Source organism: Microtus ochrogaster, chromosome X (assembly GCF_000317375.1).
Source record: "Microtus ochrogaster isolate Prairie Vole_2 chromosome X, MicOch1.0, whole genome shotgun sequence".
Lineage (NCBI taxonomy): Eukaryota > Metazoa > Chordata > Mammalia > Rodentia > Cricetidae > Microtus > Microtus ochrogaster.
In genome coordinates this window covers 9,602,438-9,629,807 of record NC_022026.1, presented here as the reverse complement: position 1 = coordinate 9,629,807, position 27,370 = coordinate 9,602,438, and the positions used below count along the sequence as shown (strand labels likewise).

General features: G+C 43.9%; 1 protein-coding gene across 2 annotated transcripts; it reads left to right on the top strand.

Moving 5' to 3' along the window:
* Positions 1 to 5,690: 5,690 nt before the first annotated feature.
* On the top strand, positions 5,691 to 21,993 carry Atp1b4 (ATPase Na+/K+ transporting family member beta 4). Of its 2 annotated transcripts, none has more exons than XM_005358441.1 (8): positions 5,691 to 5,753; positions 9,763 to 10,012; positions 13,625 to 13,753; positions 14,026 to 14,130; positions 17,411 to 17,607; positions 18,755 to 18,811; positions 21,048 to 21,143; positions 21,832 to 21,993. In XM_005358441.1, exons 1-8 carry the CDS (start codon positions 5,691 to 5,693, stop codon positions 21,991 to 21,993), a joined length of 1,059 nt encoding a protein of 352 aa, XP_005358498.1. The 2 variants fall into 2 exon arrangements, with proteins under 2 accessions (XP_005358498.1, XP_005358497.1); XM_005358440.2 differs by having other exon boundaries at positions 9,763 to 10,024.
* Positions 21,994 to 27,370: the final 5,377 nt, after the last annotated feature.

Below are 27,370 nucleotides of genomic sequence, written 5' to 3'. Positions count from 1 at the left end.
AGCACAGTGGGGGCGATGGAGTAAGAAGGAGAGGGAAGGAGCTGTTCAGGTGTAGTGGCAGTTGCCAGTAACCTTAGTATTCAAGAGATAAAGGCAGAAGGATCGTGAGTTGCACACTAACCTCAGCTTCCTAGCAAGCACCTTTCCAAAAGGATTGAACATGTAGCCTATATTATGCCCTGGATTTGATGCCCAGCACCACAAAATTAAAAGTGGCTACTAGATTAAATTCTAAAATCCATGTTTACACAGTATAATGTATTCCTTAATAAATAATTTCACCTGACTTAAAACTCTTCCCAGTGTTTTTTCAAGAGTTCCAGATTCGTGACACTCCTGAGAATGAGGGAGCAGGGACAATGAGCTTTCAAGGGGGCTTGGCAGATGATGCCATCGAGAAATCAATTGGCATTCCTGTGGTCTTACAGCAAATGAATCACTGAACTCTGATGCTGATGGAGAGACCTTTAGATCTGGCTTACGAGTCTGACTTTGATTTAAGAGGCAGCTGAGAGCCCCTGTGATTTCTGACTACTGCTTGCTGAATCTAGAGTGAGTTCATATTGGATGAATGTCATTCACGGCCCTTGCTGTGATGAAATGCAGCTGCCTGATCATAAACAGGTTTGCAGGATTTCATGGGAAAGCCTCATGTTATCTAACCACCCCTTCTATGTTTGGCATGTCTGATTGGCTCTCTTTAGGCTCACTGCTCTCTCTCCTGCCTGGTGCAGGGAAAATTCTCCTCTTCGGATATAACTACTTCAAGGAGATCTCTCACGCTCGCCCTCCATCCTACATCCTCTGCATACAGTAAAAGAAGTCTTGCAGTGTATGATGAATGAGTGTAGTCCATGGCTTCCCTCCTAGTCTACAAATGTTCGCTTGAGAATGCAAAGAAAATGTGGCAGGGAAACACATACAACACATATACTTACATACGCACATGCATACACTAATGTGCATATACACCAGCACACACATAAACACAAATATATACCAATTCACACACTAACACACATATACACACAAATAAGCAGCAACACGTGTACATAAACACACAAATGCACAAAAACACACATATATACTGACACACACACACAAATGTATGCAAACACAAACACACAAATACACATTCACACATAAATATACAGCAACACATATACATACAGAAGCACACAGAAACACACACCCACACAAATACATGCACCAATACAGATACACACACACCAACAATCCAAAGGCTCTGTTCTGCTCAAAAGGGCCATTTGTGATGTGGGGCTTCATTGAACATTTAATTTGAGGCCAGCCATTTCTTAGTGATAGAGGTGTCAGGAAAGCATGCCTGCACCTGTTGCAAAGTCTCACTTGCTGCTGGGCACAGACACACACATATAGAATATCATCCCAATTTTAGCATATGTGCTCTTGAATAAAGTGCGTGCGCGTATAAAGTATCATCCAAGTTTAGCATATGTCCCAATAAAAGCAGTCAGCATCAGATATAGACACAGCACATTTCAAGCTTAGGCGAGTACTAAGAAGAGGTCATGCATGCATAAAACCCCCCCTTCCTACTCCTCAGCCTGATAGTGGATGCTCAGGGCACCTCTGTCCTATGACACCAAAGTTTGAGCAGCTTCAGGGACAAGCTGCTTCCCAAGCTGCAGAGGAGACTGAACTCTCTGACTAGATTTGTTTAACAATAATCTACCAAAAAGAAAATCTGTTACCCCTGTAGCTTTCTGCCTTTAGAGGCTTCTGCTCCCCCCCCCCCTTGGAGTCACTTGGAACAAGGAATGAGCTTTCCCACATAGAAACTTCTGCCACCGGTTCCCAGCAGGGACTCTGAGATGATTTGTTCCCTGTGTGTCTCTAAAGTCCATTTTCACAGTCAGTGCTGCCCCCACCTTTATTGCACCACTCCACCTTGCTCAGCAAGCAAACAAGAGTTGCTGGGAGGCTGGGCCACTGTGGGTCCACTGCTGTGCTGTCATTCTGCTGGCCAAAAGCCACTTAAGGAAGCAGGTAAGTACGCGGTTCCAGAGGCACATTGGGGTTCTGAGAGGTACCAGCCTAGTTTAGGCAGAAATAGGCTCTAACTTGATAATCTGCTCATCACACACAGTAAGAGACACCCTGTCTTATTCAGAGACACCGTGGGTGGTGCAGAGGATGAATAAGCATGATTCACTGCCACTCTGGCACCCGGGGCACGAAGAATAATAAAACCCAAAGAATTGTAGCCGCCTGAGTAGTAAATTAAGAGATCCAGGGCTCAGCTAGACTCTAGACATCAATGTTACCATGGCAATAAAGGGCCCCAGCGTTCAGCAGCTATTACAGAGCAGGCATCTAATAGGCTAGTCTATGTCACAGCCAAAGCCCAAGGGGCTAGCAAAGAAGACCAATTAACATATCCATTCATTATGGGCCTCTGCACACTTCTTCTCTTAATTCCAATTAGTTGTTTGTTTGAACCAACATCTCTTGCCTGTATTATACCCATTAGTGCCTTCTAGCCAGCAGAAATAGGATTGAATTTCCACAAGGTCTTCACAATTTCCCAAGCCTTCATTTTTCCCTGCAGGGGTCTAGGCTTACGTAGTCACAAACCCATGGCCTTCAGTCCCTCGAAGTGAAAGCCTCTCTCACTTTCCAACTGTACTCGACAGATGGAAACCGCTTTGGAATGTGATGGGCTAAGGGATTTTCCTGGAACCTAGTGAAATAGGGATCTGGGGCCGTAATCTGGACCATTTAGGTCAAGGAAACCCTCTGATCTTAGCCAGTGAGCCTGCTGGCTTGGCCTACTGGCCATTACTCAGAGGCTAGCTGTTCGGGAGGCAGGGGGGCAGGGGGATGGGGGAGGAACACTGGACACCAGGAGCCAGGCTGACACCATCAAAGTCAAGCCGTAACTATTCCAGTCCTATTCCAGTCCGAAGTACTGCCCTTCAAGGTCTGGCCTGAGGCCTGCCTATTCTGGAAACTCTCCCTTGGTCATCATAGCCCCAAGTGAATTCTCCCACTTCCTTGGTTCAAGAAGGACACCCTTTGTTAGGAAGTGTTTATGGGTAGCCTCGGGCCCTAATTTGGCCTATCACTTCCTTCCTCAAATGACTTGTCCACTGAGAACACAGGTGACTAAGGCTAAGATGGACAGAGGATTTGGGAGCATACTTAACAGTGCCTGAATGACTCCAATATCAAGAAACTCTTAAGCTCCATTGCCCCGCCTACACCCTACTCCTCACCCCTAGTCTGAGAAGCCAGCTACTCCCTGCAGAGAGAAGCTGATCTCCCGTTACTGTGACCCACACTGCCCACTCACATACAGACACACACCTCCATGGAAATGGTCCACAGGAACAGATGTGAGGAATTAGCCTATGTCACATGGTACCGCCAAAAATCCTCTAAACTGCTGTATCCTCTCTTCCTTCTACTCAGGACAGAAAAGTAGAAGAGTCCAGAAGACTGTTTCTGTTCTTAATTGCCAGCCAATGGCCATAGAATTTTACCAGAGCAGACAACCAGGACATCCTATGGGGGGAGAAAAGCAGCTTTTAATGCTTTGTCCAAGGAAAGAACATGAGGCTTTGAGGACTTGAATAATGTTGTCTTTGAATCTGCAGTCATATTCAAGGCTTTTTAAATTCCCCCTTCCATGCCTTTGCAGCCACTGATCTACTGACCTGTTCTGGCTCCATTCTGTACACTGCTTAGCATATTGTCTTTTTTTTTTAAATTGACAGAAACAGCTTCTTATTTATTTCTTTTTAGGGTGTTTTGCCTACATGTATATCTGTATACCACATGCAAGCTGTGCTTGTGGAAGCCAGAGAGGGTGTTTCATCCCCTAGGACTAGAATTGCAGATGCTTTCGAGCTATCATGTGGGTGCTGGGAATTGAACCGGGGTCCTCAGGAAGAGCAGCCAGTGCTCTTAACTGCCAAGCCTTGTGTCCAGCTCCGACAACTCTTTCAACTAGAGTTGAATGTGAACACATTCAGACATTTTTGGCTTTGAAGGCAGTCTGGGCTGTAGTCGAAGCACATTGCAAATGTCCTGAGTATGTATTAAAGTAGTTGGGATAAGAGATTCTGGAGAATGCAATATTTTATTACTTGAAGTCTTCTCAGTCCAAATTTATTTTGTCTCCATACTCTTGATTTTTGGACTGTCATTAAAAGATCATATTCTCTTTTGTTAAGATTTGTTTTATTCTCTCTCTGTGTGTTGGTGCGCGAGTGAGTGTGGGTATCCGTGGAGGTCAGAAGAGGGCATCAGTTTATCTAGAACTGGAGTAATAGGTAGCTGTGAGCCACCTGACATAGATGCTGGGAACTTAACTCGGGTCCTCCGCAAGAGCAGAAAGTGCTCTTACCGCTGGGCCTTCGTGCCAACCTCTAGGAAGATAAGGCCAGTTAATAGATCCTGTATTTAGTTTTGAGGCTTCCCTAGGCCTCAGATTTATCCCTTTCAAACCCTGGGATAACACAAAGTACTGGAGTGGAGAACGTATAAGAAATAGAGCTAGACATGTGTTCAGCACTGATGATACCCTGAAATCGATCTTTATTTTATTGAAATTCAAAGAGGGGAGTGACTTAATTTACTGTTTGCCTTGGTTATGCACTATTCTGTAACCTGGGTGAAATTGAGGTAGGGGGTGGTTTTTAAAGGAAGGATCACAAACTCCACCCAGGCCTCACAGTGGTGGACCAAACCGACCCAAAGTGCTCTACAGTGTTCCTAGCAGTTTCTAGTCATTTTCTTTCGCTGGATCCCATCTTGGCTTCAAGGGTTATATATGTCTGGGAAACGGACACTGCAAAGTTCTGCCTTGTTCCCTGCCCTGAAGCTAAGGGATAAATATAGATCTCAACCACTACAGAAATTTGGCCAGGATTCCAAGGGTGTGGATGAGGGGCAGTGACTGACGGGGCCACTGTGACATGTGGCCTAGGAAAATGCTTCTTTCTATCCAAGATCCTCTTCGGGATAGGGAAGGTTCAAGAAGGAGCCTTTGCATCTAAGACATAATACACATTTTTAGGAGTTCAGGAAGTGATCGGGCAAGGAATATTTTATAGGTGGCTTGGAGAGCGTGGCGAGAAGAGGGTAGGGAGAGCGAAGGGAATCTTCCCTGACACCCTAGATCCTTTTGCATGAGATCAGCCTTACGAAAAAAGCAAGTTACTCTTGGACATCTCCCCTCACCCTAACTCCCACCCACACCCCACCCCCTTGCACACACACACACACACACACACACGTACGCACACATGCACACATATACTGATATTCAACTCTCAATTGAGAAGAATATGACTTAAGATTTCCACTGAGTCCATCGTATTTCAGGTGCTGGCGAAGGGCAAGAGGTGGAAAGGCACACAAAGGGGGCGGTGAGTTGCTCATCCTCGTGACCCAGAATATCTCCCCCTCCCTGTAATGATGAGCTTGCTTTTCCAAAAGGGCTTTCCTTTGATTCCAGGAAGGGGCCAACCAATGAGAGAGGAGCATGTTAGATTATTTTGGGGAAGGGCTCGTGCCAGCAAGGTTCACTTTTAGTAGGCGCCAAGTGTCCCCAGCAACCAGTGTCTCTTGTACCAGGAGAAGCTCCAGAACTCCGACCTACTCGCCTGCCTCTGCTCTGCAGCATCTTGGCCCGCTGAACAGCCATGAGAAGGCAGCTCCGCTCCAGAAGGGCTCCGGCCTTCCCTTACGGTTATCGCTACAGACTTGTGAGTCTCGGGGAGCCGAATATTTTGCTGCCCGTTTTTAATTGGTTGGGTTGGGTGCTGTGTAGACCTTGGATTATGGCTGTCTTGCCTTGGAATAAACAGGAATAAATAAAGTTTAGAAAAGCCCAGACTTTGCAGAAAAGTGACTCCCAGCATCCCAGGGCACCCTAAACTGCTGAATGGAAGGAGGGCTCACCTTTGTGGGGGAACAGAGATAAAGGAGTGGGAAGATACCAGGGAATAAGCTTTATCTTAGGAATCTAGAATATGAACAGACCTTTGCAGATGGGAGCAGAGGTTTCACTGCAAGAAATGTGGCCAGGAGAAAAGGGGAAAAGAGGAAACGCAAGGCACTCCCTGGCCAGCTGTCCCAGCCCCTTTGGGTGGTGGCTTTTAGGAACCAGCTGCTCTTTTTCTAAGGCAGAAATTCAAACTATAGCTAAAAACCACAGGATCCTTGATAGGAACCAGAAGGACGCCTAGCCATCCTTTCCCCAGCACCGCTTGCTCTGCTGAAGGAGGCTACTGGTGATAGCTGCCTTCGGAAGGTAGCAGGGTCCCAGATTGACTTGCAGGTTGGTGGGGACCCCAACATGAGAATGTGTATATTGTTTGTAACTTGTGCTCTTTCCACTGTGTTTCTTGTATCCAATCTCTGGAAGCTCCGGCCCACCATCACCCATTTCATCACCCTGTGCGCCACCTCGCCTCATCACACACATCCGTACACACTGGTGCACATGTCCCTGCACATACCTCCCACATCACCGCTTACTCTCAAGTTCTTTACAAATGCATTTGGTCCAAACGTGCCTTTACATTTACTTTGCTCTAAGCCGTAAGTACATGTGTGCATGTACAACACTCTCAGGAGGGGTATTCTGAAATGCAAGAAGGTTATTAGATGAACCCCAAAGAAAGCAAAGCATAAACCATTTTTCTTTGTTTATGGCCACTTATGTACCTAAGAAATTAAGGGAGAATTGTCAAGAGCGAGAAAAAAAAAACACAACACAATTCTTCTAACCTCATGTCAACCACTAAGGAAATTTCTTATCACTCTGATGTAGAATCTTTATTTTAATACCTGAAGTTCTTCTCTCTTAAGACCAGTCAGTCTATGGAGTATATATAGCTGTACATTACTTGGTTTCTTTTCTATGCTGAATTGCTAAAATTGTTGTACTTAATTTGAACTATTTGCCCAGAAGTTTGAATTTTTAAGTGCCACAGGGGATCTTGCTCATTATAATATCTGATCAAGTTAAAATAAACCGTTTGATGCAATTGTATGTCTAATTTTTTTTTTTTTACTTTAAAATCAATCATCCATTCAGACGTTTGCATGATGTTACTTGGTGCAAGATCCAAATTTATCCTTTGGGTCATATTGCTTGCTTGTATATTTGTTCAGATATTTATATATTTAGATTGCTCAAAATGGAGCTACCTCCTGTCCTTCAGGTTTCCCTTTTAGGGAAACAAGAGGGCCCCAGCACACGCCCACTACCATATCTGAGCATGCTCACACTCCCTATCACATGAGGGTGGTGCCACTTTAGGAAACTGACAGAAACAGAACCTTGGAGATGAACGTCCTCATCGCCAAAACATTTCCTACTGGAGCGTGTTAAATAATTGCATGAAAGTGCATTTTCCGAAGGCTTTCGTTAACAAGGAGCCTTTGGGAAAAGCCTGTCTTGCACGCTGTGACATTTACCTATTCCTGCAAGCAGAGAAGAGGAAAAAAGATATTTTGGTTCCTGAAATAAAACTCAGGTGGTAGGAATCCATGAGGGGAAAATAAGCTCCAAGAAGATTAATTCTTCCTTGGAGGATAAGACTTTAATGACAGCCATTTTAATAAGATTATGTGAAGCACATATCTACAAATAAAATAAGCCCGTGCTTATGGCCAGCTGCTTCCTTTGCAGAGCAGAGGTGGTAGGGCAGGCACAGGCAACGAAAGGAAGTTGTTCCAGAAATATAAAAGGATTTGAAACCTTTCCTGATGAAATGTCACATCTTAAATTCTGTGAGAATTTGGTGCATGGGCTTTCTAGGGACCATGATGACTAGCCAGTCTAGTATGTATAACTTCTGAGGTTAAGAATGACAAACTGTGAGAACCATCCTCCAGAGTCCAGGCAGGAGCCCTGAGAGTATCCACTGAGTACCTTGCTGTGAGCTTCACACTGTGAATAGACCACAAAATGGTAGGAAATAGGGACCTTCCGCCTGTGTGTCCAAAGCCTGATTTGGGAGATAGCGTGAACATAAGTTCACACACGAGTGAAACATTTAAGAACGTGCATCAGTACATTTAGCAGTGAATGATAGGCAAGGTTGATTTTGCTAAGCCTTATCCTATGAGTCCATGTCAAAACATCCTTGATTATAAGCACCTACATGCCGGGAACACAAACTCTAAGACATTATCATGTTCATAAATCTGCTAAGCCACTTCTAGCCACTTGTGTTCAGTGTGATGGAGGAGAAACTGTGCAGAGTATCAAGAGACACAAGTTCCGAGACTGTCAACTCTGTCATGGATTTGCTGTGTGGCTTTGGCCAGATCCTCTCCCCTCTCTGGAGCTCATTTGGACAATCCTAATTTGGAAGCCCCCGTAAGTTCTGATATGGTATGTGATGTGGAGCTGTGCGTTTGAACAAATTCAAGGGTGCTCGTACTCAAGAGCTAGCGAGCTCTGGGCAGGCTAAATGCAGAGGGCAGAGATCGGTCCTTCTGTAACACTGTCACTGTTCGGAACAATCCAGTTTGCTCAACTCTGCTCAAGGCAGCATGGGTAGCTGAGTGCCCTCTAAGTGGCCTTTGAGGAATCGGGCAGAAAGGGGGCAGCACTGAGCCCATGGCTTCTAGCATTTGACACATCCAACCCCAACAGGTGCACCAGCCCTGACACTCTTCAGACTTGGATGGCACAGAGAAGGGAGGGTGGCCTGATTTTTTGCTCGTGCAGTAAGCCTTGGCAAACTCCCAAAGAGCAAGGATACAAGCCTCCAGCCTTTACGTTGGAGGCATGGGAAATACCACTGTCGATGTCTGGGGTTTTCTTCTTTATCTCTTTCTGGTTTGTTTCACATCTCAAGTACTGGCTGGAATCAATTGACATATAGATGCTGAGTACTTACTTTCTGCCCAACTTTTGATTTTACCTTTTTATTTAATTTTTAGAATTAAAACATAACTACATCTTTTCCCAGCCCCCTTTCCTCCCTCCAACCTCTCCTATTTACTCGCTCTTTCAAATTCATGGCCTCACTCTTACTTTAACTTGCTCAGTCTGTTTAGTGTTAACGTGTATATGTATGGATATGCCCAACTTTTTAACTAAGCTACTGGGGAAAACAAAGGAAGTTATCTGTTGGGATCTCATCTCTCAGGGGGTCTGTCTGTCTAGCTTAAGACAGGAAGCAGGAAATGAGTCCTTGTTTGTGTCAGGAAGGCTGTGGAAGTTTTGAGGAGGGGTACGGCAGTTGGCTTCTCCTCTTGATAGCTGTCTGAGCCTATTTTTAGACGCAACTTAGGATGGTGAGGTCAAGCAGCTGAAAGTGTACAGAGCATTAGGACAAAGCAGGCTTGGGCTGGGAAGTTGCCATCATAGGCATAAATGTCCAAGACTGCTCGGCCCTTCAGTGTGAGCTCAGCTCAGTCCTGATAGGTCAAAGTTCAGTGGAAGGCCAAGGCCCGGGACAGAGCAGTGACATGAAATATCATAGAGAAAGAACCTAAATACCTGACGCTAAAAGGTAAATTTAGCACCACTGTGGAAATAATAGGGCTTCAATATGGACTATAGAAAGAATGCTTCCTCCAAAAGAGTGGAGAAGGAAAATTCACCTCCTGCAACAATGGGTATTTTTCTTGGGATGTGGAAATTTGAAACACCTCCAAATAGTGAATGTTTTCCATTTACTTTTGGCTGGTGGGCTTTGCCATTGGGCTTGTGTTGCTCACAGAGAGCTTCGCATTTTGTTGCTGCTCCAGGATGACCAGGATGAAGTAAATCAGAACTACTTAGCAGACGAGGAGGAGGAAGCCGAAGAAGAGGCTCAGGTGATGATGGCTCCTGGTCTGGAGGAAGAAGAAGAAGAGGAGGAGGAAGAAAAAGAGGAGGAGGAAGAAAGGGAGGAAGAAGGTCAGGGTCAGCTGACAGGCAATGCCTGGAGGCGGAAATTGCAGACCGTGACTGAATACCTGTGGGACCCGGAGAAAAGGATGTCTCTGGCCCGAACAGGTCAGAGTCGGAGTAAGTCCAATTCATCCCAATGCCCCAGTCTGGTGTCCTTGGCTTTTGATGTGGTATCCAGAGCTCCTCGGCTGTCCAATCGACGGGTTTGTTACAGACTTCTCCTAACATTTCACAGAAAGACCAGTGACATCCTTGAACTGAGGACAGATCAGCTGCATCAGAAAAGCCACTAAATAGACAAACAAGGGTGAATGAAATCTACTAGTCTCAATATGCAATATAAAATAACACTGGAGTGTGTGTGTGTGTGTGTGTGTGTGTGCGGCCCAGGCCTGTCATTTTCTATGCATGTGACTGACTACAGGCTTAACCAAATGGGGAGGTGGGGGATTCTGCATTGCCTCTCTATCAGAATCAAGGAGTGACTAGCATTTGTCCAGTATAGGATGAAATCCATAAGATTGAAAGGAATATGTAGAAGACTGTGTCTAGGATATGGGAGCAAGCTCCTGCTAACCCGACCACGGCTTTATAAAGTCTTATCGGTTCACTTACCAGTGTCTGAGAAGGAGAGCCCCGAAGCCTGTCCAGACTCCAGCTTCTGAGTGCTTTATGCCTCCATGGTACATACAGAAGAGCTGCTTTTAAAGAGATCATTGCTAGGGAATAAGGTTGAGCTTCCTTGTTGGTGGATCATTGATAGAATTTCATATCTTAGCCCTTTCACTTTAGATCACAAATTATCCAGAACTCGACTCCCAGGAGTACTTAAACTTACTTCGTAAACTATTGCTGCGGAGCTTTCTCCTCAAAAGATTTTGTGGGTAGGAAAATTCATACTTGCCACATTCTGCACAGCCCAGCAGAAAAGAAAGCAGCTGCTGGTTAATCCATAGAAGGAACTAGAAAAACACAGTGGGCGTCATGGATGAAGTAGTAGTCCCCTGCTGCCAAGTCTCGAGGTTGTTGAAGTCAGTGGCCCTTCCTCCCAAAGGCCCTTTTGGCCAAGATTCATGTGTTTTGTAGCCAATGTTGCTAATTCAGCTCCGTTTGCATGAAGTAGCCAACTCTATTTCCTGAAATAAGGAAGAGCAGGTGTGAGGCTCTAAACAACGTCCATCTCCCTTTGCTCCTCCTCAGTTCCCAGCCCCACCCCTGCCCAACCCTGAAACTGTAACTAATGTACCATGTAAGGGACATTCCAATGTCCTGGAAGCTACAGACAAATGCTAGTCACTCCTTGGAGCTTCAGAGGGGGTCCAACTCTTTCTTCCTCGCCTGAGGAGGACTGGTAAATCTGGCATGGGAAATGCAAGTCCAGTTCTGGGAGAGGGGACCCATACATTAACCCGTAAACAACCATTGGCACTTCACTAGACATCATCCATATAAATTGCTGTGGTGGATGACAAGCCGTGGGACAGCAAAGAAGGGTGATGTAGAAAGGGTCAAGTGCTTGGGGAAGACATAGCAATGGGGATGCTTAATTGTAGGCTGCAGCCAGACCCATGGCACACAGGTCTTGTGCTAGCGCAGTAATTCAGACACCTGTCTGCAAGACAGCAGAATATTGACAAGAATCATATGAGGTAATAAATAATATTATTATTATATTTCTCAAGTGCAAAAACAGACTTAGAAAGGCCTAAAATCACACAGTAATTTATAAGTAACTTATAAGTGACAGTTCTGGGATTCAAATACCAGAATTCATTCTCTTGCCAGAATGCCTCATTATCTTCATGAATTTGACCAATGAGCAAGGCCCTCTCTGATTTGTAAGGTCTCCAGAGATTAGAAGCGCTATTGGGTAAAGAGTTGGGAGCATGAGCCCTTAGTGGTCTGTCCAAGCTTGGGTGGGGACTACTCCGGACAGAAACCTAGAGGAGGATCCCCGGGTACAGCTATCTATCTGGAGGAGGAGAGATTGATGACTGTAAGTGTGGCAGTGCTTGCTTTTGCCTGAGGGCTGTGAGAGACCAAACTAGCCAGTCTCAAGGTCACCTCTCCCTGCATCAGGCTAAGGGGACTCACTAGTAGTGCCACTATCTTATCTATAGCTTTCTGGCCCACACATTTTAAGGAGGAGAGAAGATATTGCCAAGGGAATAAACAGGTGATTCATCGATTACCCTACATGCATGAAACGGAATGTCTTGGTCCCCTAAGATGGCTCCAGGCTCTCGGTCCATTCCCAGGATGGGAATGGGAGTGGAGAAATGGAGGCAGAAACACAGGATGCATCCAGTTAGGATAGCCAGTGAACAACAGGCAAGAACCACAAGCATACAGACATGGTTGCTTCTTCTCTGGGAACTCCAGCGAAATCAATGCGTCCATGTTTCAATTCTGCTTTAGTTCATCTTACACAAACATAAAGGGTCAATTCCATTTCCAGCTGGATTACTACAGTCACTCTCTCTCTCCCCCTTCTCCACCAATTTTATTTGGTTCATGGTTCAATTTTCAGAATTAACATTTGAACTTATTTTGGGGTACACTGGAGTTGCATGGTTTATCCCAGTTTCTGGTTCATGATTCAGTTCAAACCTTTAGTCCCAGTATCATTGACACATCTGTGAGTGAAGGCAAATACATTTGCCTGAGAGGTCCCCAAGGAAGGCTAAAAGAGCTCTGGGCATCTAGCTCATGCTCATTTTCCTCACCCTGCTATATAGTCCTGGAACAAACATAATCCTAATACAACACAGAGAAGGGCAATTCATAGAATCATGCATCTGAGCTTATAGCAATAATAACAACATTAATAATAGCAATAATGATGGTTGCCATTTATAGAGCACTTAGGATCTGCCAGGCAATGTGCCATGGTGTTGACATGCATTATTTAATGTTTATTTAATATATCAAGTACTACGCTTCTGTCCTTGTTACCAAATGAGGACACTAAGGCCCAGAGTGGCAAACCTCAGATCCAAGATGAAACCAGACAGAAGTGGTAGAATCAGGATAAGATTATGAAAAGACTGAATTTGGGATACTGTCAGGGATACAGATGAATATATGTTGTAGATTCTACAACTTTCCCAAGTTCACATACAGCAGATATCAGTGATTAAGTACTATTTTCTCCTACTGTCTTCCCCACCCTTCATTAGTGTTCTTTTTGGAAAGAAGAGCAACTTGAACTTTGCTAAGGATGAATAAGATTTGAAATAAGTAGTTAACGATAAGCCTTGATTAGAAGTAAATCCAGTGGAAATGAGTCAAAGCTTTGAATTCTAGATCATGTGAAAAGAAAGGCTGCTTTTCAGTCCCTTGCAAATATCTATAATCACGTTGCTAGGTCTCTTTAGGATACCTGACATAATGAAGAACAAATGATCTGTATTCAGGACATCAGCCATGGCCTAGAAGATTCCCAAGCAATGTCCCCACTGCTCTCTGTTGAAGCCGACTCCCTATAATCTTGCTTATAGTCCTCATGTGCCCGGCAAGACGCTTCTCTGAAGATACTGTAAAGGGAAAACACTTTCAAACCCCTGACACAGTCAATCTTCACCAGTTCCAGATTGACAAAGTCCAATAAGAAAGGAGATCCTGAATCTGCCTGAGTTGATTTGGGTTCATGAATCCAGCGGGGAGGTGGAACTCATTGGCAAGCACTGACTACTGTCATCTTCAATTGCTCTACAGGTCTGATTTTAGTCATTTACTTCTTCTTCTATGCCTCCCTGGCTGCTGTGATCACGCTATTCCTGTACATGCTGTTCCTAGCCGTCAGTCCCTACATGCCAACCTTCACCGAGCAGGTGAAACCTCCCGGTGAGTGTGCCCAAATGCCCTGCATTGTCAGAGCTCTCTGGACAGAAATCCGCTTGCACAGCATGTTCAGCCTCAATTAACTTGGGTTCTTCCCGGTAATGACTTAGAGATTCAATTATTAAGAGGGAAAGTAATATGGTACTTGGAAAATTATGGCCCTTTTCATTTTGATTGCTGTGGAGGGTGGCAGGGAGGGAAGTGTCATGGGAATCTGTATAGGAAAAAAAATCCAAGAATGAGTTAATCTATCCCAGACCTGTTTTCATTGCCAGGAGTCATGATCAGACCCTTTGCTCATAGCCTTAACTTCAACTTCAACGTTTCCCAACCTGAAACTTGGCAGCATTATGTGGTCAGCCTGAATGGCTTTCTCCAGGGTAAGTTGCCCTGAGGAGTGAAAAGCTCTTCAGAAAAGTAGTGGGTGGCCCGGAAAGCTGCTTTAGTCACTCCTACCCTCCATGGTCCTCTGCTGTCTCACATGCCTGCTTGCACCCTTTATAAATTTTTTTTTAAATGCTCCGATTGTGTGTTGCCCGATGTGAGCTCTCTAAGACACAGAACTTCTTTTCTCTTCATGAGCACACTGCACCACCTACTTAAATCCTGGGCACACCCAGGTGATTGGCTTCCTAAGTGAACTCTTCTAAATGATCATTCTGGAGGGAGCTAATGGTGAGGAAAGGAGACTGTCCTCCAAGAGCTGCAAGATCCCCGCCTCCTGTACGTCCCTGGGGTAAGAGAAGTCTGGGATGAGCTATCTTGAAGAGGGAAAGTAAGTGTCTTCTTGTAACAGCAATTTATAAACAAGTCAGAGCTCTGCCTAGCACGTTGACCTCAAGTGTTTTGAGAATTCCCGTGTCTGTAATGTTCTCAAATGAATGGCTTTGTCTTTCACTCTGTGAACACTAAGGTGGGAGTAGCTTGGAACCTTTAGGAGAGAGGGCAGCTCTCTGTTAGCCTGGGGTCTGCAACATCAACATCACACAGGTGTTGGTAGAATCTCAGACCATACCCCATAGCTATTGAACTGGTCTTCATTTAAAATTTTTCTAGTGGCCGGGTGGTGGTGGCGCACGCCTTTAATCCCAGCACTTAGGAGGCAGAGGCAGGGAGATCTCTGTGAGTTCAAGGCCAACCTGGTCTACAAGAGCTAGTTTCAGGACAGGTGCCAATGCTACAGAGAAACCTTGTCTCGAAAAAAAAAATTCTGTTGATTTGTATGAACTTTTCAGTGTGAGAAATGTCATGATTCCTGACCATGCTGGTGCCATTTAAACAGGAGTTAGAAGTTCAGCTTTGTATTAGTGATGCTCACCGCTGTTTGGGGTGAAACAGCTTCAGAGTCCGCACCTGTAGAATGACAGAGCTGGGTTCTTTCTGATCCATGGAGTTCTATTTTGGGCCACAAAAATATTTTGGGCATCTTAGTCAGCATAGTGTCTTTCTTTAAAAATGCTTGTGAGCTATTTCAAGGATGCAAGTTGCCAGCATTTCTGCTGAGGAAATCCCTGCAATAAGATAGTAGATGGGGAAATACCAATTTTGACCCGACGATGACGGCAGGGAACAACAAGAAGGCATTGGGTTACTTCTAAAGAGTCAATGGCATGTGACTGGAGAGATGGCTCAGCAGCTAAGCCCTTGCCACTTGCCAAGCGAGCAAGAAGACAAAAGTTCGGATCTCCAGAATCCCCATCTGCTGTATGGCTATGGGAAAGAACCTGTACCTGCAGCCTCGGAAGGCAGAGCCGTGCAAAGCTGACTAGTGAGACGAGCCATATTGTTGAACTCTGTGCTTGATTGGAACACCCTTGCCTCCATAAATAAAGTGGAAGAGTAATCCAGGAAGCATCCCAGTATCAATCTTGGGTCTCCACATGCACGTGCACATGGATGTACCCACACACATGCAACACACACTACGTATGCAATACATGCACATGAAAATAAGAAAAAAAAAACCTAATAGATACGATGTCTTTCCCAAAAGGACCTGTATCTGAAATCCATATCCCAGAGCATCGGTTTCATCCCTATGAGTATGGGAAGGGTGCAGTCAGTGCCACACCCATGCCACATTTTTAACGGAACTACCTCAAGAAAAATGCTGAGTCGTGTGAGTGCAGTTTCTATTTTAAAAGTTAGTGTTTGAGCATAGTTCTTATTCCTGTAAAAAGATTAAAACAAATCATGGAATTAAATGTAGTTTTGTCAAAATAAGTTCTCTGGACTGGGAACATAGCTTAGTGGTGGAGCATGTTCAAGGCCCAGGACTGCAAGTAAGAGTTCCGATGGAGGAGGTAGATAAAGAGACAAAGTGGGATCTATGTATGAAAATATTATAACGAAACCTATTTTTGTTACTAACTTAATTGCAATTCAACATTTAAAGTCAAGGAATTTTGAGAACTAAAATAAAATAACCAATTTAAGGTCTCATTATATCCAAGTTACAACCTGTCCAGATGTGGAGCCTGCAGTCCTTTCTAAGTTTTACCTCTGGTGGGTCAATCTTTTCCAAAAGAGTGAACAGCTTCAGACATGACAGCATGTCTGGGTGCAAGAGGATTCACTGAACCCCGCCATCTAGGGTGGCGCAGTACATTTTCAAGGCCCAGTTTTATGGACTCCAAAGGCTCCAATAGTGAACGCGCAAATAGCTCCACTTCTCTCTCTGAGATAAGTAGCTGGGACAGACGCCCCATTCTGTCTAATATAAAAGGACCAAAGTACCTCAGAGTTAGAGAAGCCCTCCCTCCCTTATTCTCTTGCCGGGGACCCTGTAGCTGTCGTCAGTTTCTAGACTTCAATGTAAACCTCCCTTTTGCAGTGGTGACTTGCCTCTTTAGAAGTTGAGGAGTCTTCTTGTTTTTTTTCCTCCTGTTCTCCCTCTTCTTCTCTCTCCTCTTCTCTCCTCTCCTTCTTTCATATCCCTCCAGTTCCTCTCCCACAGTCACCTGTGCTTGATCTCAAAGGGAGACATTTCCTAAGTTGAATTTAAGGACTTTTAGGCTAGAAACAGCCTCCTGACATATACTGTGTCTTGATATGATATAGCCCCTCTTACAAAATCTACTGATACAGGCCCATTCCTCTCTCAGAATAGAAGGGACAGCCACTTCAACTTTGCTGTTTGCCATATCCAAACAGAAATAATGGGAAATGGAGAAAAGGTATAAAATGATCAACTTCTAACCCTGAGACGGACACTTGAAAGTTCTGAAGAAGTGAGAGGCAGTGGATTATACTAGCAGCTGGACTGAGAGGCAAGCCGGCTTCCTTGAGCAGTGGCTTTCAACCTATGGATCACAACTCCCTTGAGTATAGCATAGCAGATATCGTGTGTATCCGATATTCACATCATGACTCACAACAGTAGCAGAACTACAGTCAGGAAGTAGAAATGAAAATAATTTGATGGAGGGGTGTCAGCACAACATGAGGAGCTGGATTAAAGGGTCGCAGCATTGGGAAGGTTGAGAACCGCTGTGCTAGAGGGATGGCGCTGGGAATATCCTAATACCAGTCCCCAGAGATTGTGGTAGAACAAGAGGACTTCGGAAGGAGTACACGGACTTAGAGGGAAACTCCTGAGAGGGTGGGCTTCCCTTCTGGCACCTCTCTAACACGATCCTTTGCCACCCGCATGTGCTCTAGGCTATAACGACAGTCTTCAAGAGGAAATGAATGTAGATTGTCCTCCGGGACAGTTCTTCATCCAGGATGGAGATGAGGATGAGGACAAGAAGGCCTGCCAATTTAAGCGCTCCTTCCTGAAGAATTGCTCTGGGCTGGAGGACCCTACTTTTGGATACTCTACTGGACAGCCTTGCATCCTCCTTAAGATGAACCGGGTATTTTAGCCCTTGGGGCCTGCTGTGTTAAGTGGATGCATGGGTAGAGAGCATGGAAACCACATTTCTGCTGGACTCTGGTATGCACACACTACAGCTTTGCCCATCTTTATCCACATCATCAAAACTGCAAGCAGCTGGACACATTGACCAATTAATTTTTTTCTGAACATTTCCTATGCACCAACCTGCCCCTTAAGGGCCACTAGTTGAATGCAATAGAGAGTGTCTCTAATCCCAGCACTCAGAAGGCAGAGGCAGGAGGGTCTCAAAATTCAGGTCAACCTCTGTCACAAAAATGGAATGGAAATCCAGAGATGGTTGGAACACAAGCAGGGTTGACACTGGGCGAAGAAGATGGAGAGCGATTCTGATGTTTTTATAGCACTTAAAAATGCACTGTTCTGGGCTGGGGAGATGGCTCAGGGGTTAAGATTACTGGTTACTTTTCTGAAGGACCTGCATTTGATTCTCAGCTTCCACATGGCACCTGTCTCTAACTCCAGTCTCAGGGGATCTAACACTCTCTTCTGGCCTCTGTAGCCATCAGACATGTATATGGTGCATGCACATACATGCAGGCCAGTCACCCATACACATACAAATAAATTAATAATTAACTTTTTAAATGCACCTTAAAAAAATGTCTTCCTTAGGTAGTGCCAGAACCTTTTTGTCAAATATAGTCATTGAAGCTAGAAAGTTCTTTACATCTTTTTGGTTATTTTTGCAGTAGTCTTTTATTCTGTGGATGGACCTAATACACAAATATTTCAGGAAGCAAGCTGGGCTACACAACTTTGAAGTTGTTTGTAACATTTCTAAAAAGGGGCATAGATGAAATTTAGGTGTGAGGAGTGATGAGCAAAGGCAGGGAGAAAAATCCCATTTTTACTGTGAAGTCAGTTTCTTAAAAAGTAAATAAATAGGCCAGGGTGGTGGTGGTAGATGCTTTCAATCCCAGCAATTTGGAAGCAGAAATAGACAGATGTATGTGAGTTTGTGAGTTCGAGGCCAGCCTGGTCTACAGAGTGAATTCTGAGACAGTCAGAGCTGTTACATAGAGAAACCCTGTCACAAAAAATTAAATAAATAAATAAATATAAATATATAATTAAAGCAAGCACTGTTTTTTTTTTTCCACTAGATTGTAGGCTTTCGTCCTGAGCTTGGAGATCCTGTGAAGGTAACCTGCAAAGTTCAGGTAAATTCTCCTTTGGAGTAAGTATGGTTAGCGCTTTTGCTTCAGTCAATCAGAGATAGTTCTTCTGTTCCAAGAACTTCTACATGGGTGGTAAGTAGGAAAAGCATTAGTGTTTTCCATAATTTTTCTTCCTTTTAATGTATTAAGGTCTTATTTCCAGAAAGCATTCAGTATGTGTACGTGTGCGTGCACATGTGTGCGTGTGTGTGTGTGTGTGTGTGTGTGTGTGTGTGTGTGTGTGTGTATGTGTTACACCTGTGAAAGCCAGAGGCTGAACCTCACCTTGGGGCCACAGCAGGGAACCAGACTGTGCTGAGACATTAATTGGGATTCTGTTTACACTCTTGCTTTTAGCTCTAATGGCTTGCTTCTTTGAACCAAACAAGCAGCTTTCATTAGAGTCATTAGTCCCTGATTTTAAAACTGAACTTCACATTTTACAGCAATGACCAGTGGCACTGGGTGTTGCAATAACAAACGACTACAAGGGAGGTATACACAGAATCCATTAATATGCTAATTAACGGTCCTTCAAGGGACCATTAACTCCTATCTCATCTACACCAGTTAGCGCCTTTGTAGGCAAAAGCCCTCAATCTTGGCATTGCTTCTTAAACATTGTTCTCTTCTGTTCAGTGACGTCATCTGCATCCTTTAGCCTTGGATAGTTGCCTTGCAAACGTTGTGAAAATAGTCATTGTCAGAACTAGGAATAAAGCAGACAACTCTAGGCTTCATAGGGGCAGAGCAGAAAACAGCAAAAAAAGACTCATTCAGCCACCCAGCCACATTCAGCAAATGTCTATCGATCACTTTCTATATGCTAAGTGTTTAGCTAGCTGTTGGGGATGCCTAAATAAACACAACTGAAATCAGGGCCAAGACGTCTTAACAGGCAGAATGAAAGGTACCGTGGGGACACGGAAGAGAATGGCCAGTCCCGCGTGGAAAGCGGTAATAAGGAAGATGAGCTTCCTGAGGTCAGGCCGTATTTGCCAGCTGAGTAAGGTGAGAAGAGACGAGCATTCCTTCTGTTCAGATGTATGTGTGTGTGTATAAAGTCACATGTGGGCTATGACTACAAACTAATGGAATTGATCCCACAGGCCATCATTAAAGATAAATTCATTTGTTTTTGAATATATGAATAAGTCATAAAGACCAACGCAGTCGAAAGTAACAGCAAGTGCTGTGCCACTGAGCCACATCCTAGCTCTTAATCTAACACATTAATTGGTCCAGCTCCTATTTGCATTTCCCTAATGTAAGCTGTTCATTTTCAAAGTTACTATATACTGAACCTTATTAAAAAAAATAGAAACATTAACAGTTAATATACATTTAAAAAAAATCAGTAGTGGTCAAATCCATACTCACTTGTAGCAATCAAGCAGGATGAGGTAATAACCAAAAGTGAAGTATAAGGTGCTCAGTTTGTACCAAAACCTGTTACAGCATACTGTATATAGTATATTGACAGAAGTGATCCTATGGCCCCAGTGAGTAATGGACTAGTAGAGATGGACCCTTTGTCCGTATGAGCCCCCACATTGCCTGCTTATAACAGCCATAGTTCATGGCACTCCATTACCTGGTGTCGTGTAATTCAGGATAGTCTTGTTTAATCATCCCCCTTATTTGGGTCCTCTTGCTTACTGTCGGAATTTTGTGCGCAGTGATTAAGCGGTACAGAGAATGCGAACAGAAGCATGCGTTCACGTGAGCTAACTATAGATGGTGTGGCTATACTTCAGGTTCCTGTGTACTTGATGTGACTTCCAGTAGAACTAAACCTGCAATGGGAACTTAGGAAATGTTCCCTAATGCATACCTGCTTCAGTTGCAAAATCCAAGGCCGGGTAGCATATTGTGATTCTTTGGAGATAGGCTACAATCACAGGCTCTTCCTAGAAACGTACAAAGTTCTCAACTGCCTTTGAAGCCTTTCTGCCTAGGACCCAAGAAACCGGAACAAAGTCATACCGAGTAACTTTGCTCTCAATCACTCAGGCCTTCAATATGATTTTCTTTGAACTATAATGCCAAGGCACAGTCACACCCTAAAAATGCTTCTCTGAGGACAAATCAGGGTTGAGCCCAAGCCAATTCTGAGTTTAAGTTTGAAACAATAGGTTGAGAGTCACATAGTGACTTTACCTGAGCCAGAATCCCTTTAGACTGGACTCTAACTCTCTCTGTAACCCAACATTTCACATTTATCTGCTTTTGCTTACAGAAAGGTGACGAAAATGACATTCGATCCATCAATTACTACCCAGAGTCGGCGTCTTTTGACCTCCGCTACTACCCTTACTATGGCAAACTGACTCATGTAAGCTGTATCCTTCTTTCCCCCTTTCATAATGGGCTCAGAGACAGAGGGAGAGCTGCCTGGGATTTGTGAAGATGAAGGAGCAGGTGGTAGTAACAGACAAGTGAGCTGTGGACTACAATAGGAGTGGGGGAGGGGACCCCATCCACACATTCTAACAACCACACATCCTTCCAGACCGGAAAGGCTGTCATATATGGTCTTATCTAAGAACTTCAGTTTTCAGATGAGAAAATTGGAGCTCAGAATGCAGAAGGGATTACCCAAAGTCACACAGCTAATTACCAACCAAGCCAGGGGGAGACATTATTAACAGTGTGTTTAATGTCCAAGTAATCACACATTCCTGTGGGCCAGTGCAGGCCTTGTCTCCACTATAGGATCTTGAGGGATACTAGCTCTCGTTTGATTTATGGTCTGATAGCCATAAAATCAAATCATTCTGAGTCAGAATTGACTTCCCCCCAGAGGATAATCAGACAACTTGACACTGACTTATGAGAGAGCAGTGTAATTTCTCGAAAGCAGGGAAAGCATGTTACTTGCTGGAATCACTTGGGACTTGGAATCATGATGTCTGCACAGTTCCCTTTGCCGAGGTTATCCTACCTTGAGCCTCTGATCACCACCTCCCCAATCCTTGCTGCCACCTTGGTCTGTTTAGAATGTATTGTTCTTGCCCCTACAGGTTAACTACACCTCGCCCCTGGTCGCAATGCATTTTACAGATGTGGTGAAGAACCAAGTAGTGCCTGTACAGTGCCAGCTGAAGGGCAAAGGCATCATCAATGATGTCATCAACGATCGTTTTGTGGGGAGGATAATCTTCACCCTGAACATAGAAACCTAGGAACTCCTGGGGGCCACTCACACCGGTTCTGGTTTCATTTTGTGTTATCCCTGGTAGCACTTCGATTCCTTTTTCTTCAGTTAAGACACAGCCAGATGGACGCCTAAGACCAGATCATCTTTCCTTGCCTTTGATGTGTGTATGAAGTGATATTGTGGGACCTGCTTGGTTTTTTTTTAAGGTCCTCTCTCCCGGTGACAGACTATATTAATTTCCTCTCCTTCCCTTCAAATTCAGACCTCTTGATAGAAGTCTCACTATCTACAGCATCTGATAGTATTCATATTGTCAGGACAATGTCTATCATGTTTTCTTAAAATGTGTTGGTTTTAGAGGTGATATTATTCCCAGTCAGGTGGGTATTCTAACCCACCACGCACTCACCTTTAAAACTGCCTTACAAGGTCTTTCCTCAGAAACTAACACCAGACAAACCCAGACTATACAAAACTGAAAGCCACTCTCCCTACAGAACTTTATATAGGGGTAGGGGGCTTGAACATTTGGCTATCTCCCATAGGTGACTTAATACTGATTCATGATTCCGTTATTTTCCGCCAGGACAGCAAGCAATGCTGGGAGGTTATTGGTCTGGGATAGAGATGAAGACCTTCTGTGAGACGTTTTGTGGAAGGAAGTAGATCCTAGTGCAACCAGGGAGAAGTGTTAGCATAGGGAGGCGCTGGTTCTTGATTGCTCTGTAGTATAACCAGCCAAAGGCAAAAATTCTTACAAACAAGTTTTTCTCAACTCCTAACAGAAGAGAAAACATGAAAAAAAAATCTTCTTTGGTCAAATCGTCTTGGCCCGCTTGCTTGGTAGTTGTGTGGTTGTCTTTGAGATGAGCAGGGATGGGTGCCTTGATCCCCCAGCTACAACCTTGGGGATTGAAATTAGGATTCTCCAACTAATACGTGGCAGGACGAAAAGCTCCTGCCAGGCCTCCCTGAAGCCAATGGTCATTAGCCAGTTTTGCATTTCCTTTAAAAAATCACATGAGGCAGATGTTTATCCAGGTTGTGTATCAGCCAAGTTGCTTTGTTTTTCCTTTGGCCATGTGACCATTCCGATTGCTTCTTAATGCCTCCACCAGAGGGAGGGCTGGAACAAAAAAGAGGAGGCGTGCATTACAGAATAGCATAGTGTCTCAGGGTCCAAAGCAAATTAGAATTCCACTTCCAAGCCTGCAGTTTGGATCTACACTACAATGTTTAGTTTCTCCAGGAAGGGGCAACTGAAAGCCTGACGGGGAAGACAAGGGAAGACGTGACTGTGATATAGGGTAACGAGAGATACAGACACAGTGGATGGAAATGCTATGGGGAACACAAGGGACAATAACTCTCTCTGGCTGAGAAAGCAGCAGAGGGAATTGTGCACTTAAAGCCATAAGCATGAAGCAATCATCTCGTGCTTTGGTAATTCTGAACCGTTCACATGAGAGCTCAGAGGAAAGACTGGGAGAGAGGATTGCATGAGTATTCAGGGACGATGCATGAGAGTCTTTAAAGCATTTTAATCAGGGAATCTCTGTGTGCACATTGGCACTTTAGCCAGAGCACTTGGGCAGTAATAACATAGGGGATGAATCAAAGACAGAGACGACAAGACCAAGACAGGAACTGAGGGGAAGGAAAAGAATAAAATGAGCCCAGAGTTTAAGCTTGGCTAAAACCAATGAGCTAGCGATATTGCTAATCATGACTGGGTATAAAAGAGAAAGGTTGGAGAGGAAGTTGCTGAGATCACTTTGGGACAGATTTAGCTTGTGGTTTCCTCTGGTCAGACACTGCTGCGGAGATACAAACACATGGAGAGTAGAAGAGAAGGAAAGCTGAGAACAAAAACAGCGCTTGGTGAAGTGAACTGATTTAGGAAGTATTTAATCTTGGGAACTTGAGCTGATTCAGCTTGGGAACTAGAGCCACAGATCTAGCTCCTAACACGGTGCTTTTCTCTGGGTTTCGTGGCAGAATGGACTGCTGTTGCTCTTAGGACTGCCCCTTCCAGACCCTTCTAAATCTTCTGCATAGATTACAGAGGGGCTGGCCACATTTAACAAGCGACTGAAACAGGTCAGTTGAGCAGCAGAGTGGGCCTACGTAACACGGAGACATAAAGAAACTCACTCCTCCAGCCCTACTTCCTCAACAAGTTCAAGTTTCCCAGCCCTTGAAAGGGAGAATAAGGAAATGAAAACGACAACAGCTTGAGACCGGTTCAAAATGACCTCTGTCAAAACCTCAAGGTTTAACAGCAAGAGAGTATACAGCAACAGATCTGGGAAGGCTCTTTAGGGAAAACAACCTGCATTGCCTCTGACTCCAGGTCCAGTGCTCTTTCCACTCAGAGCCACTGCTTACCAGGAAGTGCCTACCATCTTTTGAAAAAGCATATCCCAAATCATATCCCAAACATTCTGAAATATATCAAACTTGAGTTAAGATAGTTAACGGTTCGCAGGAACCCAACTACTGGTGCTATATTTTATACATAATACATGGTCCTGGTGAATGTGTTTAACTATTAGATAAGAAATTAGAAATGATCTTGTCATGTGTGTTTCTCATTCAGTGGCAGATATCACGTTCACACGTTCCAAGAAGTTTCGAAAAGGACTAAGACAGTTTGGGCTGTCAGCTAGAACATGGAAAAAATAGCTTTCTTATACAAAACTGAATATTATACAGAACTGGATTAATGAGTGTGTTCGTTCATGTGAGAGTCTAACTGTTCAGTAAGCTTCTAGTTGATTCATTTAAACAGGCTCCCATACTGTGCTGTACCAGGATTTGATTTGGATACCATCTGTTGCAATGCACTTGGTTTTACTTGATTGTCAATGAGAAATACTACTTCCACATGGCGTCATGGTTTTGTTCTTGCTATACTTTGTGTATGGGTTTTCACTTTCTACTCCTCTAAAATGATTATTCTAAAGTCATCTTTCTTAGGCATCCATTTACTTGGGGTCTTCATGTAGAAAATATTTATATTGTCTTGGGGAATTGGTGGCAACAATAAATGAAATTTAAAAGCAATATATGAATTTCTTTTTCTGAATCTTACCATTGATTTTTTCCCCCAGAGGAATATGGGCAGCAAGCCATATGGGGGGAAAGCTTGACAACTGATATTCTATTAGTTCAAGACTGGTTGGTTTTTGTTTTTGTTTTTCAATATTGTTTTTAACTTGTAGGGTTTCATCTATAGGGACATGAAGTTAAAAGCTGTTTTATTTAAGGGCATCTCTCTTTCCAACATCCATTCTCCATTTCCGAAAAAAACACTTTGTCATAGCAACCTTACTTTGTCATATTATCCCACCTCTTTGTTTCCTAAACAGGAATTTGCTTTGTACCCCTAGGCTAGTCTTGAAGTCACAATCTTCCTGCCTTGTCCCCCATCACAGCCAGCCTCTTCCTTTATCAAAGTTGAATCCTGCTATAAATTGTTCTGTTTGTTTATATGAGACATGGACACTGAGTGATACTTTGAGATAGGGGGATGGAAACAAGATCTCAATAGAAACCTGGATTGTTGTGCAATAATCGGTTTGTACACTATGAAGATGTGACTTCACCAAGGTGCCTTCTGATTGGTTTAATAAAGAGCTAAATGCCCAATAACGAGGCAGGAACTATAGGAGGGACTTCCAGGCACTGAAATGACTCTGGGAAGAAAAAAGGTAGAGTTGCCAGCCAGAAACTGGTAGGAAACAGGAGGCGCAAGATGGAAGAGAGGTAATGCTATGTAGCAGAATATAGATTAATAGAAATATAAATGGGTTAATTTAAGTTATAAGAGCTAGTTGAGACAAACCTAAGCTAAAGGCCAAGCTTTCATAATTAATAATAAGTTTCTGTGTCATTAATTGTGAGCTGGTGGTCTATACTGGATAAGGGACTTCCAGGTTTATCGGACCACATAAGTGTCCCCCAAAGTAAATCTTTCATGGATGTAGCTGTTAAAGACAAATATCCCCAGCCCAGCTCTTTATTTAAGTTAGAGACTAGGTTGTAGCAGGAATACATTATTGACTTGGGAGCTTCCCTGGCCAAAGTTCTACTAGGCTGATATGGCTTGATTTGGGGTGTATCAAGGAAAGGGAAAATATGCTTTTCTGTTCTTGGCTCTTCGTTACAATCTGTTCTTTTACTGGGCTTAAATATCTGTATATATTTAAATCATACAAAAATGTGATTACACTGTGCATTTCTCCAGGAAAAAGGTTTGGGGAGGGAGGGGGAAGGAGAAGGAGGGAGAATGAGAATGTGTGTTGGGGGCAATGAGGGCAGACAAGATTGATGGATGTGAAACAGAAGAAATTTAAAGGCTCCTTCACAAAGTTCTTCTGTAGAGCAGAAGGTAAACACATTTGATAGGGAGAGACAAAAGATTTGAGAAGGACGTGATCGGCTCCCCCGACAGCTTACTTTCCAGAATGTACTGCCATGCAGGCTTCTGGATCAGTATAGCACTGATCAGAGTCCCACTATGAAATAGATAGTAATGGGTAACCTGATAGTAATTGGGAGAAGGTTTAGTTACAAAGGTATCGTGTACAGAAAGCATAAATATAGGTAAATGCAAATAGCACAGTACCCAGCCAGTAAGGGTTGAACACTTGCCACTTTCTAGACCCCATGGTTCAGGGGCAGGTGTGGGGTGTGTAGAGTTGTCTGTCTGGAGGAGAACAATGGCTTCATTGAAGGGTTAAGAGAGCCTAAGTGATAGGTCGTCATATAGAGAGAGGAAAAAGGAGACGGCATACTCAATCTTCTTCCCTCTGTCTCCTGCTAGCAATTCTCCTCAGTCAGAGCACAGAACAAAACTAGCAGCTACTGATGTGATTCATGAAGGTCAGCCTCCCAGGGAGGCATACAGCATGCAGAATGGTAAATGTGTATCTGGGAGATTAAAGAGCAGGTACCTAGCGCAGCTATCAGGTGGAACTTCTGTGCAGAGATTCTTTGAAGCCTGCAGAATATAAGCAGTCCCAGAACGAACTCCAGTCACAGGGTCAATTGTACCTTTATACCTACTCTTTTCTGTGCCTGTTCGGTCAAAAGCATTTGACTTAACTGTGGTCGGAAGCTTTTCTCTCTTCTTCAATATCCATTCTCTTTGTAAATGTTCCGACTTTTCTAATCCAGCATCCTCTGGTACAGCATATTGAATTATTTTGCTTGCGCGTGACAAAACAAACCAATGAACAACAACAGCAACAAAATCCAATTTTGCTTCAGGAGAAAAAGGGCTGCGAAGTCTGAATATAATTTAGCTTCTGGTATAAGTCATGTCCAGAAACTCCAATACTTCATTAGGGACTAGTCTTTCCTTCTCCAGATCTCCCTTCTGCTCTCCATCATGCTAG

Coding starts and splice junctions, on each gene's coding strand:
- Atp1b4 (XM_005358440.2), top strand. CDS start 5,691: ATGAGAAGGCAGCTCCGCTCCAGAAGGGCTCCGGCCTTCCCTTACGGT. Junction 10,025..13,624: donor CCGAACAGGTCAGAGTCGGA/GTAAGTCCAATT, acceptor ATTGCTCTACAG/GTCTGATTTTAGTCATTTAC. Junction 14,131..17,410: donor CCTGAATGGCTTTCTCCAGG/GTAAGTTGCCCT, acceptor CATGTGCTCTAG/GCTATAACGACAGTCTTCAA.